The 19,128-nt window shown below is 42.9% G+C and overlaps 1 protein-coding gene and 1 long non-coding RNA gene across 2 annotated transcripts in view; one reads left to right on the forward strand and one right to left on the reverse strand.

The window, feature by feature from the left end:
- The window catches only part of LOC121645641 (coagulation factor VII), a 55,169-nt gene that overhangs the window by 28,315 nt on the left and 7,726 nt on the right, over positions 1-19,128 (reverse strand). Inside the window, exon 5 of the mRNA XM_041994225.1 lies at positions 11,703-11,837. Coding sequence (XP_041850159.1) covers positions 11,703-11,837 — 135 coding nt within the window. The remainder of the gene's footprint in view (positions 1-11,702; positions 11,838-19,128) is intronic.
- On the forward strand, positions 933-19,085 carry LOC121645654. The gene is made up of 3 exons (XR_006011476.1): positions 933-943; positions 7,812-7,817; positions 19,004-19,085. It is a non-coding gene; the product is annotated as an uncharacterized LOC121645654 (long non-coding RNA).

Raw genomic sequence — 19,128 nt, forward strand, 5'->3', positions numbered from 1 at the left:
GGTCTGCACGGACCGTCCTGAAGCCGTGTACAGACGCATTACAGTCTGGGATGTTTTCATGCAGCCATGTCTCGGTGAAGCACATAATACTGCACTCTCTGTATTCTTTAAGAGACCTGGTTAGCACCTGAAGTTCATCAATTTTGTTAGCTAGCAATCTCACGTTTCCCATAACAACCGTTGGAAGAAACGGTTTGAATCGCCACCGTTTTTCTCTCTGCCTCGCTCCTGCCCTGCATCCTCTTCTCTTTCTTTTCAGCTCCGTTGGGATTTGAAGTGTTGTTTCACTGATAATCTTGAGTTTGGAGAGTTTTATCAGTTGATCCCGATGGTAAACAAGTCTCGTTGCCATGGAGACTCACAATAACAAGTCTTGCAAAAAGAAAAAATATTCAGAAAAATCTCCCGTATAGCACAGCCTCTGACCAGCGCGAAAAAATCTACCCGAACAGACACAGATTGACAGCTGATGTCTTAAAAAAGACGGCTATATTGCAAAAAAATCACAAGTTAAAAACAGAGCTACTACAATTGCTGCTGCATTCTAAAACATTGGTTTTAGGTGGCCTTATTGCTGACCACCGTGTCTGACACACAGCGCTGCAGGTGCACTTGAGAGGATTAAAAGTCTCAGAGCAGCTGATCTCATGCAGGTAAACTACAGTCAGTGAACGCAACACTCAGAACTGCCCCCACAGTGATGTCAGTGAGATTATTGTTTAACTCGTTCAGTCTGTCTTCTGCTCTTCCTGTTGCTTTCAGTCTGATAGAATAAAGTATTACTCCCACTTTGGTTTCAGGAAGTAGAACCTCCAATTATCAGACCCTCTCTATGGAACTGGCTCCCAGTTTGGCTTCCATCTCTACCTTTCAGGCTTAAAAGGTTGTGGTCTACTAAGCGATTCCGTAAGTGCTGAATACACAGATTATTTCTGGGTTTCCAGTTCACAAGGATAGTTTTCTTTGTGATGTATAAAACCATGTGTGTGATCATGTCTGCAGAGTTAATTGCCATATTAATGTCACCCAAGTCACCTAGTAAAGGAATAAAACAGGAATATTGGCAGGAATATTACATTTAAACCATGTTGACATGTCCACACATACCTGAAGCCAGAACCTGCGGACAGGTGTGCAGGACCACAAGGCATGGAGATAGTTATCTGGTGTGTTTTCATTGCAGTGTGTGCAGATGTTTGATTGTGACAGACCCATCCTGAACATCCTTTGTCCTGTATAATGAGTTCTATGCAGAATTTTGAATTGTATTAGTTGCATATTTGAATTTTTAGTCATTTTAAAGGTGTTTAAACATATTTGTGACCATTTATCTTTATTAAAGTTACTGGATAAGTCCCCCTCCCATTTTGAAGTTGGAAGACAGATTGAGTCTTCTAGTTTGGATAATAGTCTATATGTTTTTGATAATAGCTTTGGGGCATTGAGACTCATGAATTCTGCCACCCTAATAGGTAGCTGTAAGTTTAATTGATTAATGGTATATTTTTTTACATATAATAGATTTAAGCTGGTGATAATCTAGAAATTTAATGCTGCTGATTCCATCCTGCTTTCCAATAGGAACATTTCTAGAGCAGCAGACTGGGTGACTGTTTCAATCCAATCAGAGAAATATTTACATTTTCTAGATATCAGAAGATTAACCAGCAACAAGCATATAGATCATATATGTTCCCACTAATCTAAAGCTTCACCTGTGAGTCTACAGATGTGGAGATAAATTAGACTTCATGTGTTGCTACATGAGGGAGACGATGACGTGGAGGATTGGTAGTCAGATCAGTTTCCCTTCACATTGTTGGTGAAACCACTGAAAGCACCTTTAAAACAAAATAGTGGGAGGCCACCAGAAATAATGATTGTGATGCTGTTACACATGACATTACATGATTGGAGATACTATATAATTTTGTATGTCATGTACACTACAGAGCCAGGTCCAGCATCATCTTCAAGTTTGTCAGAGAGGAGAGTGGAAATGGAGGAAGACATGGAAGAGGGTACAGATTCAGATGATGAGGATGAACCACGAGAGAGTGTAGGAAGGCTCAGAGAGACAGCAGAGCGGGAGAACATTGAAAATCAAGCTGAAGATGTTGAAAGTGATTCAGATGAGGGAGATGGACTAAATAAGACCACAAAGAGACTTAAAAACATGACAGAGTTTGAGGACGTGGAAAATCAAGCTGATGTTGAGGTACCTGAAAGGAAAGAAGATCATTTTCTGACAGATGAACCTGGTTTGTGGCCAGCAGATTTTACTGATCAGGATAGAGAGAAGGAGGTGAGGAGATTGGCCACAAGAAAAAAACAGGTAGAAATGCCACGTGATTCAGAGGGCAAGCCATTCCCTGACTATTTGAATTACACAAAGGCATCCAACAAAAGAGAAAAGGTGGAGAGAGACCGGCTGACTTTTAGTCAGAGTAATAACTCACTCTATTGCATACCATGTGTGCTTTTCTCTCATGCTCAGAAAAGGCCTTCCACTAGTGCACCGAACAGTCAAAATGGGTTTAAAATGTGTGATGTGAAGTGGCGTCGAATGTATACCAAATTACCAATCCATGAGAAGAGTGAAGCACATAGAGACTGCTACTTAAGATGGAAGAATCTGCAAGGATCTGTAATGAAAGACAGTGGTGTTGATGTTTTGTTAAATGAGCAGTTACAAACAGAAATAGAGAAAAATAGGGCCATCTTGGAAAGACTTTTAGATGTAACCCTACACTTGGCATCAAGAAACTTGCCTTCCAGGGGCAAAACCAAAGACCTAGATGATATTCACAATGGCAATTTCCTAGGAACACTAGATCTCTTGTCACGTTATGACCCTCTGCTGAAAGAACACTTTAAAAAAATCAGGGACAACAAACAAAAAGAAAAAGAAGGAAAAGCAACCAGGCTGACACATTATCTCAGCTCTGACAGTCAAAATGAGTTCATTGAGTTATGTGGCAGAGAAGTTCTTAAAAGAATTCTACAGGAACGGGAGGAGGCCTTATATTATTCAGTCATCTGTGATGCCACACCAGACATTTCCCATACTGAGCAACATGTTGCGCTACTACGATATGTGAAATATGACAAAGAAACAGATGATTGGGAGATTACTGAAAGGTTCCTTGAATTCAGGGATTTTCATAAAAAGACAGGGAGTGAGATAGCAGAGATGATTAAAAATGTTCTTCATGGCCATGGGATAGACATTAGTGATTGCAGAGGGCAGGGATATGACAATGGTGCAAACATGTCAGCAGAGTGGGAACCATACCGTGGGCTTAGGGGGAGCCGCTTTTTTGAGTTTCCTATCTTTTTTCGGCAAGTAAGAACATGATGCCAGCTGATATTACAGCTTGACCCACAGAACATAAGCGTACCAATACATAATGGTTAACAACTCTTATGCAACAATAATACATAACAGGTGCAAATGTCCCTTGCAAAAAAATTTTTAACACTCTTTTTGCGAAGATCAACTTACATAGTTAATATTCCCCACATATCACACACATACACAGCGATGCTTGCCATACACAATATAATGAGCAATGATAGTTTCCCATATTGTAAATAGTTAAAGCAGGTCTTACCTTACCTTTACGCATTTACTTCTTTTATTTTGCATTTAACGTAGATCTACAGGAAGTTTAACTTGGAGCACCACCACGCTTCAGTGGTCACAATAATTACAGCATCCATAGTCATACTTTAGGCTACAGTGAATTTGTGAGCAATCAGCATACATTTTATTGTCAGTATTATATAGCTCCCCCAACATTTCATAAATCCTGTTTCTAGGGGAGCTCATGTTTCATTAAGGGGAGCTATAGCTCCCCCAGCTCCCCTGTGGTTCGCACCCTGCATGTCAGGGAAAATCAAGGGAGTCCAAGCTCATATACTGAAAAACAATAACCTGGCTACTTATGCACCTTGTGCCTCCCACACATTAAATCTTGTTGGTGTGCATGCTGCGGAGACGAGCCCAGAAGTGTCTACATTTTTTGGCTGCATAAATTGCCTGTACACATTTGTAAGTGCCAGCCCAGAGCGATGGGCCATCGACAAAGAGAAAACAGGTTGCTCATTGCATCGCCTATCTGATACCCGCTGGAGTGTGAGGATTAAGGCTGTTAAACCTGTAGCAAAACACCTGCCCTCTGTGATTGATAGCATAGTTGTGACATGCAGTCTCACCAGTGAAGCAAGATCGGAAGCTAATGGCCTTAGAAAATATTTTATGTCATTTGATGCCATTGTTCTTCTCACTGTCTGGCTGAAAATACTGCAATGGACTGAGAACAGGAATGTTATTCTCCAGTCAGGAAAAATCTCACTTGACATAGAGGCACTAAATATCAGAGCCTTGACAGAAGATATGCAGTCTCTAAGAGATGCATGGGAGTCTCTCCTAGCTCAGGCCAAATCAGTTGCTAGTGAAATGAACGTGACATCTCAGTTAAGCAAGGAGTGCAGAAGAAAAGGCGCAGATTCCATGATGAAACCTCTGAAGAGGAAACAGCCGGAGAAAGTTCAGAAACTGTTTAAAAACACTGTTTCTTACTGCTGTGGACAGTATTATTAGTGACCTGGATACTAGGTTCCAGACCACTGCAAATATTGTGAATGAATTTTCTGCTGTTCTGAAAGTTGGGCAGATTAGTGAGGACAACGTCTCTTCTGTGTGCCAACCACTGATCACAAAGTATTGTACTGATCTTACGCCAGATTTTGAAGATGAAGTAAGACACCTAAATAGTGTGCATGCTTCCAATTTCCCTCCTGACTTGTCCCTTCTTGAACTCCTGAATGCAGTTTATAAGTTGCAGCTGCACAGCATCTTTGGTGAAGTGTGCGTTGTTTTGTGGATATTTTGCACACTGCCAGTCACTGTTGCTGGTGGTGAGAGCTTTCAGCTAAAACTGATTAAAAACTACTTGAGGTCCACAATGTCTCAGGAGAGGTTTTGCAGTCTCGCCATGCTGTCCATTGAGAGTCAGCTGGCTGGAAAGCTGGACTTCCAGGACTTAATAAATGATTTTCCAGGGAGAAAGCTAGACGATGGGCTCTTGGTGAAAAAGGCTAAGCAAGGGTCAGTGACTGTAAATGTGATTGCACATTTGAGAGCTTGACTCAGCAGTAGTGTAGCTTTACCACTCCTTGATATGTTATCACACAAAGTTCTACATTTTAAAAAGTAATAATTATTATTTTAAGGACAGCTCCAAGCTGTTTTTTGTTTCTGAGCCTAATTTATTTTACCATTTGCTTCTGATTTTATTTATTTTTATTAATTTGTGTTGCCTCTTTCAGTGATAATGTTCAATGATAACACTCACAGTATAATAAATCATAAAAAAATGAGCAGCCATTTTATTTTTTAAGGTGTTTTAGCTGAGATTTGTATTTTTAGTGCTTCCCCTACCAAGTACCCTAAGTGTCATGTTTTTCTTTTCACAGGTATGGTGGTCAAAATATCATTAAAATAGCTAATTTTATGTAACAGTATCAAAATTTTCAGGGGGGGGGCACTTCAGTGTCTTTTCATGGGGCCCAAAATCACTAGCAGCGCCCCTGCACACATGCATTTGGGTTGTTATATAATATTTTTATCCGTTGCAAATAAAAATTTCCAGTTTACTCGGTCAAACGCTTTTTCTGCGTCTAAAGAAATGACTGTGAATTCCAGGTTATGTAGAGTAGAATAATCTATGATGTTAATTAACCTACGCATGTTAGTAGAGGAATGTCTACCTTTAATAAAGCCTGTTTGGTCAGGATGTATTATTAGAGGGGTTATTTTTTCTATTCTTCTGGCCAAAGCTTTGCTAATTATTTTTAGATCTACATTTCTATTCTATTCTATTCTATTCTATTCTATTCTATTCTATTCTATTCTATTCTACAGTCATTTAGCAGACACTTTTATCCAAAGCGACTTACATTTGAAAGTAAGAACAACACAAGCATGAATTCAAACAAGATGGGACGTCATAATTAAGTGATAGTCAGACCGCTTTGAGTCCAGTTGGACCAGGTGCTGTCATGTAGTGCTAGTGCAGTGCATATAATTTTTTTTTTTTTTTTTTTTTTAAGTCATTTTATTTAAATACAACATCACGATTTCATCACACAGTATCATCTTGGCCATAAGTGCAGCAGCTTCTTCAGTACTTGGTTGAGCCAAAGAGCTGGACAAATCTTTCTACCTCATTCTGAGTAGAAGAGTTAAGCTAAATGTGGAAATGCTCCTTAAACAACTGAGTCTTTAGCTTGCTTTAAAAAGTGGATAAGGACTCTGCGGATCGGACGGAGTTTGGTAGATGGTTCCACCACCGGGGAACAACAGAGGAGAAGAGTGTAGCTACTGATGTGGCGCCACCTTGTGGTGGGAGCACTAGGCGTCTTTCACTGGCAGAGCGTAACTGTGGAGAGGGAGTGTAGCTCTGGATTAAGGAGTGGAGGTAGCCCGGAGCCGTTTGGGTTATTGTTTTGTAAGCCAGAAGCAGAGCTTTGAATCTGATGAGCTGCAACTGGAAGCCAGTGGAGAGCGATTAGCAGTGGAGTGACATGAGCTCTTTTGGGCTGGTTGAAGACCAGATGTGCTGCTGCGTTCTGGATCATCTGCAGAGGTTTAACTGAGCATGCAGGCAGGCCAGCCAGTAAGGAGTTGCAGTAGTCAATGTGTGAAATGACCAGAGCCTGGACCAGGAGCTGGACCGTGTGTTCAGTCAGGTAGAGTCTGATCCTCCTGATGTTGTAGAGAGCAAATCGGCAAGACCGGGCAACCGAGGCAACATGGTCCTTAAAGGTCAGCTGGTTGTCTACCATGACACCAAGATTCCTGGTAGAAGATGTAGACACAAGCGTGATGGAGTCAAGCTGCACGCTTATCTGTGGCGGTAAGGAAGGATTGGCTGGAAAGACAATAAGCTTGGTCTTGTACAGATTTAGCTGAAGGTGGCGATCCTTCATCCATGCGGAGATATCAGCAACATGCTGATATTCACATTGAGACGGTTGTGTCGTCAGGTGGGAAAGAAAGGAAAAGCTGAGTGTCATCTGCATAGCAGTGGTAGGAGAAACCATGAGAGCTAATGATGCACCGAGTGAGGAGGTGTATAGTGAAAAGAGAAGAGGGCCAAGCACCGAGCCCTGAGGTACCCCTGTTGTCAGGTCATGTGATCTGGACACGCCCCCTTGCCAAGATACTTTGAAGGATCTTCCTGTGAGGTAGGACATAAACCACGAGAGGACAGATCCTGAGATGCCAAGGTCTGAGAGTGTGGAGAACAGTATATGATGGTTGACCGTGTCAAAGGCAGCAGACTGGTCCAGCAGTATAAGGACTGAGGATTAACCAGCGGATCTGGCAACCCGTAGGGAATCAGTAACTGACAGGAGAGCAGGTTCAGTAGAGCGGCCTTGCCTATAGCCAGACTGATATGGATCTAATAGGTTGTTGTCTTGGAGGAACTGTGAGACCTGACTGAAGACGGCACGCTCTAGTAGTTTAGACATGAATGGAAGCAGTGAGACCAGCCGGTAGTTTCCAACCTGGGCTGGGTTGAGTGTGGGTTTCTTCAGCAGCGGGGGAACCCGAGCTTGCTTGAAGGGAGAGGGAAAGACACCGGATTTAAGAGAGGAGGTGATAATATGGGTTACTGCAGGTTTGATTGTAGGTAAAATGCTCTGCAGGATGTCAGAGGGAACAGGATCAAGAGGACAGGTTGTGGGTTTTGAGCTGACTAGAAGTTTAGAGACTTGGTCCTCATTTAGAGAGCGGAAAGAGCAGAGTGAGGCACCAGTAGCTGGTTTGGCAATTTATTAATGAAATTGGACAGTAACTGGATGGAAGTGTCGGGTCTTTTCCTGGTTTTAATAGTAGAGTAATATTAGCTAGGTTCATATTTGAAGGTATTTTTTGTTTTTCCCTTATTTCTTATATCATATTGTAGAACGTGGGTGCCAGCATTGTCCAGAATTCTTTGTAGAATTCTGCTGGATAAACATCTGGACCTGGGCCATCTGGACCTGGACCATCTGGGCCTCGGTCATCTGGACCTGGACCACCTGGACTTGGACTGGACTATCTGGCTCTGGGTCATCTGGGCCTGGACCATCTGGACCAGGGTCATCTGGGCCTGGACCATCTGAACCTCGATCATCTGGACCTTGACCACCTGGACCTGGACTGGACTATCTGGTTCTGGGTTATCTGGACTTAGACCATCTGGACCTGGGTCATTATTTTTTCATATTTCAATTCTGGAAGATTGATGTTACTAAGAAATTTATCGATATTGTCATCTGTTGTAGTTAGTTGTGATGTATATAATGTTTTATAGAATTCTTTGAAAGTGTTATTTATCTTGTCAGGGTCGTGGCTGATGTTTACTTCTGGATCTCTGACAGAGGAGATGGTTGTTTTCTCCTTGTTTGTTTTTAACTGATTAGCCAGGAACCTTCCAGATTTGTTGCCATGCTCAAAATTCTCCAAACGAAGTCTTTGCACCAAGAACTGCGTCTTTTTATCTATTATTTCATTAAGTTCAAGTTTAGCTTTGCTTATAGCATTTAGTGTGTGTTCTTCTGGGGAGACATGGTAAGCTCCTCTAAGGATTTAATTCTGAGTTCTAACTCTGAAATTCTCAAAGTTTCCTTCTTTTTCTTATGAGAAGAAAAGGAAATTATTTTCCCTCTCATTACTGCTTTTCCTGCTTCCCAAAGAACACACGCTGAAGTTTCTGCAAGTCGTTATTTTCTAGATATAAGGACCATTCTCTTTTAAAGTAGCTGATAAACTCAGGATCTTTAAGTAATGACATATTAAATCTCCAGTTTCTAGTTGCTGGTTTATTGCTCTTACTTCTCAGAGTGAATGATACTGGTGCGTGATCACTAATGCTAATAGGATGGATTCTGATTTCTGACATGTCATTCATCAGCGAGCTGCTAGTTAAGAAATAATCTAATCTAGAATAGGAATGGTGAACTGAAGAGAAGAAGGTGTATTCTCTTAGTGTGGGATGGTGAGAGCGCCAAGCATCACAGAGACCAAAATCCTTCATGTTTTACAGTGTCTGAGAATTTCCAGACTCGATGAGCTCCTGTGGTACTTTGTTTGTCCAGAATAATGTTAAAATCACCTCCTATAATTAGTGTGTTATCTGACGTCTCTGTAGATGGGTGAAGGAAGGGGACCAGAGATGATGCAGTGTTTATTTACCTGTTTGATGTTGTTGATGAGGTTGATAAAATCCATTTTTAAAGTCTCTGACTGTTGGAACTTAAGATCATTTGTACCTGCATGTATTACAATAGTGGAAGCTGAGGGGTGTTGATGGAATAGATGGTGGGCGGCTATTTAGTGATGTTTGTGACAGCTGCTGATATGCTGGACAATGGAGTCTCCCACGGTTTTCCCACAGCTTCAGGCACCGAGAGCCTCCATGCCTTCATGCCCGTAGTACCACAGGGTAATGTGGAGGTCTTTGCAGGAGGCATTGCTCATCAGAGCGACGGCGGGAGTGGAGGCCGAGGACCTCGCATGAGTCACCGCTGGAATGGTGCTCCTTGTCGGAGGTGACATTGCAGACATCAGGAGTGGAGGTGGAAATCTCCGCTGCAGCAGCTGCGGCAGTTCCAGGCCGGGCAGGAGCATGCTCTCCGCCCAAAAAGTGACGAGACCCGGTGTGACCACTCACTGCATCTTTCAGGAGCTGCCAACACATTGCTGAAGATGAGCGCCGGGACTCTCCGTCGGTGCGGATGCCTAAAAAGCAGCCGCCTGCCGAGTGCCACCCTGCTTTGGGCCTTCATGGGCGGTGCCACTGGATCACAGCAGAGTGGTAAAGTGGTCAGCCCTTCCTCGGACGTGAGTGCCGACAGCGTTGAAGTGGTTGGAGACAGCAAGTCCACCTCTGTCCTTCTTTCTGCTGCGGACCACCTCGGACCAAAACTGGTGTTCCGTGTGGAGCTTGAAGAGGGCTGTGGTGATGTGTCTGGATCCCATGGCACCGTATCCTGGAGAGCCACCTTTAATGAGGTGATGTGTATGGAGCGCTGGTGGTGGGCCAGATCCAGTAGACTATCAAGCAGCTCATTTTTGGATTGAAGTTCGCCAGAGAGCTTGCAGATATTCTCTTTGAAGGAAATAAGCGTGTCAGTGTTTGTAGACACCAGATCGTAGCGAAGAGGTGCTGAGACAGCCATTTCTGGTCAGTCCAGGACTTGAACCAGATAAAATCTTTTCTGTATTAAAATCATGTTTAAATAACGCAGGCTTAAAATGCAATGTTTTAAAGAGGCTTTAATACTAGTAAAAATAAATAACTGTCCATTTCTGTGAGAACCTCTCACCGGTAGGAACAAAAATGCATGTATGTGCCCCAGGAAATTACAGGAAATTGTGAGCTGCTCCACATGATGGGTTCACCAGATGTCCAAGGGTCAGTAAATGCAACATGTAATGTACTTCTTGTTCTGCATCATCTCATCAGTCATCTCCACATGAACACATGGTGATAACATCTGTCAGGAAACCACCAGATGTTGACAAATGAAGTTAAACAGCTGATACTGATGAAGGAACTCTGATAAAACTGATGATCTGGATAAAAACACAAAGATCTCATCTGTGCCCCCCTTTTCCTGGTCAGGGCTCCTGGCCCCCCATCAGAACTTTTCTAGACCCCCCCGCATAGCTGAAGTATAAAACCCTGTCTACCACCAGCAGCTACTGTTAGAGAAGGTCCTGCCAACAACAAGACTTTGGGGTAAATATGTGACGGTGTGAACATGAACCGCTAGTTTCCTCCTTCTCAGCTGATCCATAAACACTCGCAGAAAGAGAGAAAAGCCGATCAGCTGATCATGATTCACGGAGCAACATGAGAGGAGAGGAGGAGCAGACACAGAGAAGACCAGAGAGCCACCAAACCAGCCACATTGGTTCACAACGTAGGAAAACAAAACAGAGAGGCAGTGGAACCCACTCAGCATGAAAAGTGTGTGTTAAAAGCTCATCGCCCACGTGTTGTTCCATCAATGTATTTTATTCTCAAATCCTTCCATAGAGTCAGCAGGCTCGTCTCTTCCATCTGGCCTCTGGAGGCCTCCATGTCCCACCGTCATGATGGAGAAATGATGGATGTGTGGGGCTCGTCATGCATCCATCATTTCTCGTTATTTTTGACAGTTCTGGCGTATACTATTGCCAGGGGTGCCCAAGTCCGGTCCTCGAGATCTACCATCCTGCAACTTTTAGATGCAACCCTTCTCCAACACACTTGAATCAGATGTCATCTGCATGTCATTCAGCTCTGCAGAGGCCTGGTAACGAGCCAGTCATCTGATCCAGGTGTGTTGGAGAAGGGTTGCATCTAAAAGTTGCAGGATGGTAGATCTCGAGGACCGGACTTGGGCCCCCCTGCTACTACTATCCTGTTACTTTCTTAAATTTGATTTACTATTTACAGATTTTACCTGAACCTTGTGTGCACTGCACTAATGTCCTGACTGCTCGGCTACTTGTGATTTCTGATCTGTTTATTGTTTCTTTTTTCTTTGTTTACTTCTTACCGGGAAACCTGAAAACTGCTCCCATATATTGCTTCTCTGGTACAAAAAGATGTTTTTTCAACTAAACTGAGCTGAACTGAGCTGAAGGTGTGTGTTACCTGTGGGCGAGCAGCTCTTTCCGTCAGACTCCAGTCTGAATCCATCAGCGCAGCCACACTGAACTCCAGCTCCACCTGCCAGGTCTCTGCAGTACTGCAGGCAGCCACCGTTTCTATAGCGACACTCCACCACCACTACAAACAACACAGATACTGTCATCAAATTGTCTCACCTTTTTTATGATATACGGCTCCTATTGATAATCTGATTCTTTCTTTTTCTTTTTTTATTTATTTATTTTGAATAATTATTTTTAACTGAATTTATATTATACTGCTCGACCTGACCAGACAGAACAGAAAAAAAGATAAAGAGTGAACAGGAATGAAAAAGATGGCAGAGAAAAAAAGAAGAGACAAAGTTACACCAGACAGAAGCAATGACCCATTTACGCCAAAGTACCAGAAACACAAAAACCTGAACCAAATAAATGATGAATGGTCCATATTTATACAGCGCTTTTCTGTACCTGGAATGAGACCCAAAGCACTTTACATCATACGTCACATTCACACACTGATGGTGGAAGCTGCCATGCAAGGCTCTCAACCACGACCCATCAGGAGCATGCAGGGGTTTGGTGTCTTGCTCAGGGACACCTCAACATGAGCTCGACAGGCCGAGGATCAAACCAGCAACCCCTGGGCTATAAGATGACCACTCTACCCACTGAGCCATGCCCATAAAACCAAAGCATCTCTTAGTGTCTAACCCCACTGGACACCTCAGTGCTGAGTCAGCATGCAGAGGATGAGGAGGGATCAGAGATGAGGCCACGCCTCTACAGAGGCTAGAGGCAGACTAGGGCGGCTCAGAGACCCGGGCCATCAATAGCAGTCCTGCAACTCCAACTCCCCTTTATTTAAATAGCACTATCAAAACAACACGGTTGACCAAAGTGCTTCACACCAAAATAAAACAATAAAATAATAAAAAGATAATATAAAAACATATACGATAAAACAGTAAATATGTATACCCATCAGTCAAAATAAACAGTCAAAATATTCAGTCAAAACCAACATCTCAACCAGTGTTAAAAGCCAAAGAGAAAACATGAGTTTTAAGCAGCGAATTAAAAACAGTTAGTGAAGAGGCCTCCTTAACATGAGGAGGCAACTGGTTCCACAGCTTCGGCCCAACTACAGAAAAGGCTCGGTCACCCCTAAGTTTCCCCCTGGTTGAGGGGACAGTTAAAAGTGACCTGTCTGCCGATCTGAGAGAGCGTGACGGTGTGTAGGGCTGTAAGAGGTCTGACAGATATTGTGGGGCAAGACTGTGAAGGCACTTAAAAACAAATAAAAGAATTTTAAAATCAACTCTAAAACAAACGAGCAGCCAATGCAGGGAGGCCAAGACCGGAGTGATATGCTCTCGTTTTTTAGTACCAGTTAAAAGTCAAGCTGCTGCATTCTGGACCAGCTGCAGCCGATCAAAGGAGATCTGACTGAGCCCAGCATAGAGTGCGTTACAGTCCAAGTGATTAGAAATAAAAGCATGGATTAAAATCTGAAGATGATGCTGAGAAAGAAATTGTTTCCCCTTTGACAGTTATCTTAGCTGAAAGAAACTAGACTTGACCACCGAACTTACTTGTGAGTCAAGTCTAAGGTTACCATCCAAGCGCACCCCAAGGTTTATGGCTGTCAGCTTCAAATAATCTCTCAACAACCCCATGTCAGCTGGTCCCTTATATGCATCACTGGGCCCAAATAGCAACACCTCAGTCTTTCTGTCGTTAAAATGAAGAAAATTAAAAGACATCCAAGCCTTAACTTCCTCTATACAACCGAGTAATGGTTTCACTGAGGGCACACTTTTTTTCAGGGGGAAATCAATCTGACTGTCATCTGTATAAAAGTGAAAGGGGATGCCCAGTTTTCTAAAAACTGTACTAAGAGGGAGCAAGTAAAGCAAAAAGAGAAGTGGTCCAGGAATGGAGCCCTGAGGAACTCCGCACATAACAGGAGCAGATGAAGACTCAACAACTCCAATCTGGACACTAAAACTGCGCTCAGTCAAGTAAGATTTCAACCATTGTAGAGCCACACCACGTATGCCCACCCAGTTTTCCAGGCAAGACAAAAGGATCTGATGGTCCACTGTGTCGAAAGCTGCCGTGAGGTCCAACGGTACCAACACCACACAGTCACACACCACACCAACGCCACACAGTGACCGGAATAAAAACATTAAAAACCCTCAAAAGTGCAGACTGTACTGTGCAGTGTTTTAAATCCTGACTAAACCACTTAAAGAACATTATTTTTCTCCAGGAAAGAATGCAGCTGGAAATACACAACGTTCTCCAAAAGTTTAGAAATGAAAGAAATTTGGAGATCGGCCTGAAGTTTGACAGGATGGAAGGGTCCAGGCTAGGCTTCTTAATGAGTGGTGTAACCACTGTTTGAAAGTCGTGGGTAAACTCCCACAGGTTAAGCTGCCATTGATGATATGGAGCACATAAGGAGCTAAGGTAGACGAGGTGGAATAATATCCTTGGAAGACCCAGCAAGCTTCATATGTCTCACTAGATCAGTCAGAAACTGCTGGGTAACAGTCTCAAACTGGTGAAAAACAGCAGAGCCTGAAGAGATCACAAGAGGGCAGGGTGATAAGGGCCCTAACGCTCAGCACTTTGTTGATGAAGAAGTTCACATATTTTGGTCGCGTTCTCCAGGCAGGTTTTTTGTGGTGCACAAAGAACAGAGTCAATAACCTTAAAGAAAACATGGGGGTTATGTCTGTTAAAAACAATGACATCAGAAAACTACTTAGTTTTTGCAGCTTTTACGGAACATAGGTAAGATTATCAGCTATCTCTTAGCATCTGGAAAGACACCTGCAACTTGTTTTTTTTTTTTCATTTACGTTCAGCTCTCCTGCACACATGCCTGGCAGCGCGTGTAATGTCATTTTGCCAGGGCTCATGCCCGGAGAAGTCTTGTCTTCAATGGAGCCACTATGTCCAATGTAGTTTTACACACAGAGTCAAAATGTGACTCCTGGAGCACCTATCCAAGCCTCCCCACCACAAGGACCACCCCGGACCCACCCAGAGGGTGGCAGAGGAAGGCCGCAACAAGAGCCCCCCACAGTCATGGGGCACAGGCCCTGGCGGGCCAAGATCAGCAGCCGCCAACCCCGCCAGTCACTGGCCATCCAGGGTGGCCAGAGCGAAGGGTCCAGGTGGTGTTTACCTGAGTCTGAGGTGTTATTTACCTGGGGGGTGTTCCACCAGCGTAGCTAAAGAAAGCCAGGCTGTATCGGGAAAGCCTTGCTTGAACTAACACCATGGGTTTTTGGAGGTGTGGTTCGCCTGACCAGACCTACCGAAATTAAATCAACAATAACTCTCATATTATCAGGTCAATATGCATAATCTTTGTATCATCGTAGAGCTAAGACCCCACAGACTATAGTTCCAGTGTCAGAAAAGTTGTGAATGTTCATATATCTGAGCAAATTGTGATAAACCAAAGGAAATTTTTTTTTGTTTTTTTAAATTTACACAGTGGAGAATGTCATGATAGAAACTATTCTATACATAAAGATGTCTATGCATGCATTCAGAAACACCGTGACTAAAACTGTACAAAGTTAGATGAGAAAAGCACAAAGTTCATTCATGTTATGAAGGTTTTAGTCTGGATAGAACCAGGCCGGCTCTGTATTTGGCCACTTTCATACCAAAACTGTGCCAATGTGCCACACAGGTGTTTTACTTCTTGGTAGGAAATCTAGCTATAAAATGCTGTGTGCATTTAGGCATTTAGCCCCTATATCATCATTTTCTACCGCTGTGCACAGTGTATAATGAAAAGAGTGTCATAGTTAGCATTAGCACCACTGCTAGCTTCAGAACTGAATATAACTACATGTCTATGTTTACTTAAGAGCTTCTAAGAGGGTGTATTTATTTGTTTCAGGTCTTTTGAACATGTTGTTTAGCTTCATTGTAAATGAGTAAAGTCTCTAAATCTATGAAAGAAATGGTCTCCGGTCCGTCTTCGCTCTGCTTCGCCATCGTGCGATCTTATATAGTAGAGATGCTCCTGCCTTTACGCTCAAAGATATATACCTGAGGGATGAAGTCTCGCTTATGTGTAAAATATCATTTGAAAGCTTACAAGTTGTAAAATTTGACCAAACTTCATGTACACTGCCAAGACCCATGAGAAATCCACAAAATGGGTGTGAATGGTAGCATGCTACAGCTTTAGTACTTTGGACTATTACGCTGTGAATTTTGATGGAAGAACAGTGTGGAGAGACTGAAAATGACCACGAAACAGTAAGGAAATAAATATATTGCTCTTGGTGAGAATAGTTTTGGGGTTTGGTGTCGTGCTGTGCTGTAAACGTGCTGGCTGTGAAATGCAAAGGTTGGCTTTGTCTTTGTTTTGAGACTGATTTGATGTGGTCGGCTAAGATAAGTTGATGTTTGGTATCATCTGAAAGTGCAGCTTTTCTAGTTTCATTTGATACCCACTCTGTTGGGGTGGAGTGAACGGATCATTGTTGTGTTGTGTTTTGTTTCAGGTGTTGCTCATGTTGATGGTGTTGTTTTTTGTTGCAGACGCATTTTGAATTTGTTATGAAACCAATACTTTGTTGACTCGGAGTGTTGCCTTAGTGACGTTAAGACCTTCTTGTTTGACAAACAATAGAAATAAAATATCCCTATATCATTAAAGTAACATTTTACACACATGAACTTGTGCTTACAGCTGATGGACCCGGTACCGGGAGATCAAGCCGTTCCACTAACACATTCCAGCTGCATCTAGTTGAGCTAATCCAAGCGAGGCTTACATAGCCTGGCTATGTGGAGGTCCTGAGGAACGTAGGAAGCCCTGACGAGTGGATGGTGGAAAAGAGGAGCAGCAAGAAAAGAGAGCAAACCGAGAGCTTCATTTTCTCATCAGCTGAACAAAGAAAGCTGATGGAGGTCAGTGACGTGCGGTGGGTTCATGGCTGGTGAGGCACCGACTCCTCTGGAGTCACATTTACATTGTAAGAACCGAAAAGAGCTTCTTATTTCAATATTCATCCACCAGCATGAAACTACGCCCCCTTGAGGTGAGACAGAGTACTGCTGCCTCACCTGCTGCAGCAGGAATAATTCTCTCACACACACATTATTATTATTTATTTTATGTACTTTCTTCTTTTATTTCTTTTTATCATGACAGGTGAGTTGCTGCCTCACCTGACGGCATGTCAATGATGGAGATGTAAGAGGACTTTAAACGTGCCCTCACCAAAAATGGTGATACAGCCTGATTAATAGAGCGAGGGAAGCGGCCAACAGCTGCTGATTTGTCTATGTATGTATGTATGTACTGGCCCTGCTCATTTTATTAATAACCCAATAATCACCATGTATCATCATACTTTTGAATATATTATTGTGTGTGTGTGTGTGTGTGTGTGTGTGTGTGTGTGTGTGAGCTACATTAACTCTGTTCCATCAATAGCAGCATCTTACCAGCAAAGCGAACCTGCAGCAGGTGGAAATAAAGAACCAGAACATGTCTCAGAGTGGGAGGTATCTTTGAAGAAATGTTTGTTCTAAACGTGTTGAGCTGTAAACATGTTGCTCTGTAAATAACAAGACAACGTCAGAGACCACTGCTACTGGTGGTCCTCCCCCTGAAAACCGTGGGTCTGGTGGTCTGAATGAGCTTTGAATGAAGCGTGTGCCCTCTGCAGGGTCATTAATAAAAGACCAAGCCATGGTAACCAGAAAGGAAGCCTGTCTCTATCTATCTATATCTTTCTCCGTCCATCTCTTTAGACCAGGACCAGCTTTCTCTTTCTCTATCTCTCTTTAAACACCCTCGGCCTGTATGGATGGGGCTCAGCTGATCCCAGTTCTACTGGTAGCCAACCAGAGGCAGTGGAGGTCGGGTCCCTGAACCTGGGGAGGGTTAATAAGATGTTAATTAGTTTTAATGAATATCATGTTCTTTTTATTTCATGTTCTGTACGTGTATAGTCGTGTTTCTTTTGTTGAACTGGCACTGACAGATTTATTGATTATTCCAGACAAAGTAGTGATGTAATAACAGGTGTTTATTTTATACCAGAATGAGGCGGAGCAGCGTTCTACCAGGTGGAGCTTTCTTTACGGAGTCTGTATCAGACCTTTGACACACAGCTAAGCTAAGCTAAACGTTAGCCTGTTTCCGAGCAGGCTAGTCCTCGTGCATCAGTTACCATGGTTACTCAGCGGCATTCACATAAGCCGCGTTGATGGACAGAACTCTGGATTAAATGAGCAAGACTTATCAAGATAAACCCGGCTTTCCCACAATCCAGATTCGTAGAATACCTCCTGGAGTTGTTTACCTGACTTTTAGGGGTTGTTACCTGAGTCTTAAGGTGTTGTTTACCTGTTTCTCAGGTGTTGTTAAGTCATTAATGACATATGTTTGAATACCGACGATGGAAAAATGTCAGTCTTAGTCTTACTGGACCTCAGTGCTGCATTTCATACAGTCGACCACAATATATTACTCCCGACTGGAGAACTGGGTGGCCTCTCTGGTGCTACACTGGTTTAAATCTTATTTAGAGAACAGAAAGTACTTTGTGTCAATAGGTAACTTTACATCTGAACAGACAAGAATTACATTTGGAGTTCCCCAAGGTTCCATACTGGGGCCTCTTCTGTTTAACATCTACATGCTCCCACTGGTACAGGTCATAAAGAACAACATTAGTTACCATAGCTACGCAGATGACACACAGGTTTATATTACAATGTCACCAGGAGACCGAAGTGTAGTAATGGACTCTGTGAAGGCCGCGCTCTTCAATGGTGGCGTGAACACTGCTCTAGGCCAGAGAGCCGTTGCTAAGGCAACGGACAGGGAGCAGAGGCCCTTATCTCGACAGATAACACCTGCTGGAAACCCCCGATTTCTGCTCTCAGTGAGTGAAGAGGGAGAGAAGTTTTATTAAAGTTTGAATCTATGACTGTTATGGCACACATGATGTGAGATGATGTTTTTAATCAAAAGACTGAGTTTATGGACTGCCTGATTAATACTCAGTTATGTTTTTCTATGTGTTATGTATTACCTATTCACATTTCATATATTCCTGTTTGCTTGCTTATTTACATTATTATCTTTAGATTTAGTGATGTTCATTAGGTTTTGGTTTTTGATTAATAAGAGCTACAGCTTAGTGTTATTATTTTGTAGCGTACAGAGAGTGCATTCACAAATAAGATACAAATAAGAGTCAGAGTTTTTTACACTGTTGAGGAAGTGAAGAAGAGGCCCAGAAGGGAGTAACCTGTTATCTGCTCGCTCCGAAGCAGAGCGGAATTTCCCAGCAAAACTCAGAAAATATTAACAAGCAGCCTTTGTGTAGAAAAACTGTGAGGATAGATAGATAACGGGGCAGGGAAAA

The sequence above is a fragment of the Melanotaenia boesemani genome, chromosome 9, assembly GCF_017639745.1.
Source record: "Melanotaenia boesemani isolate fMelBoe1 chromosome 9, fMelBoe1.pri, whole genome shotgun sequence".
Taxonomy (NCBI): domain Eukaryota; kingdom Metazoa; phylum Chordata; class Actinopteri; order Atheriniformes; family Melanotaeniidae; genus Melanotaenia; species Melanotaenia boesemani.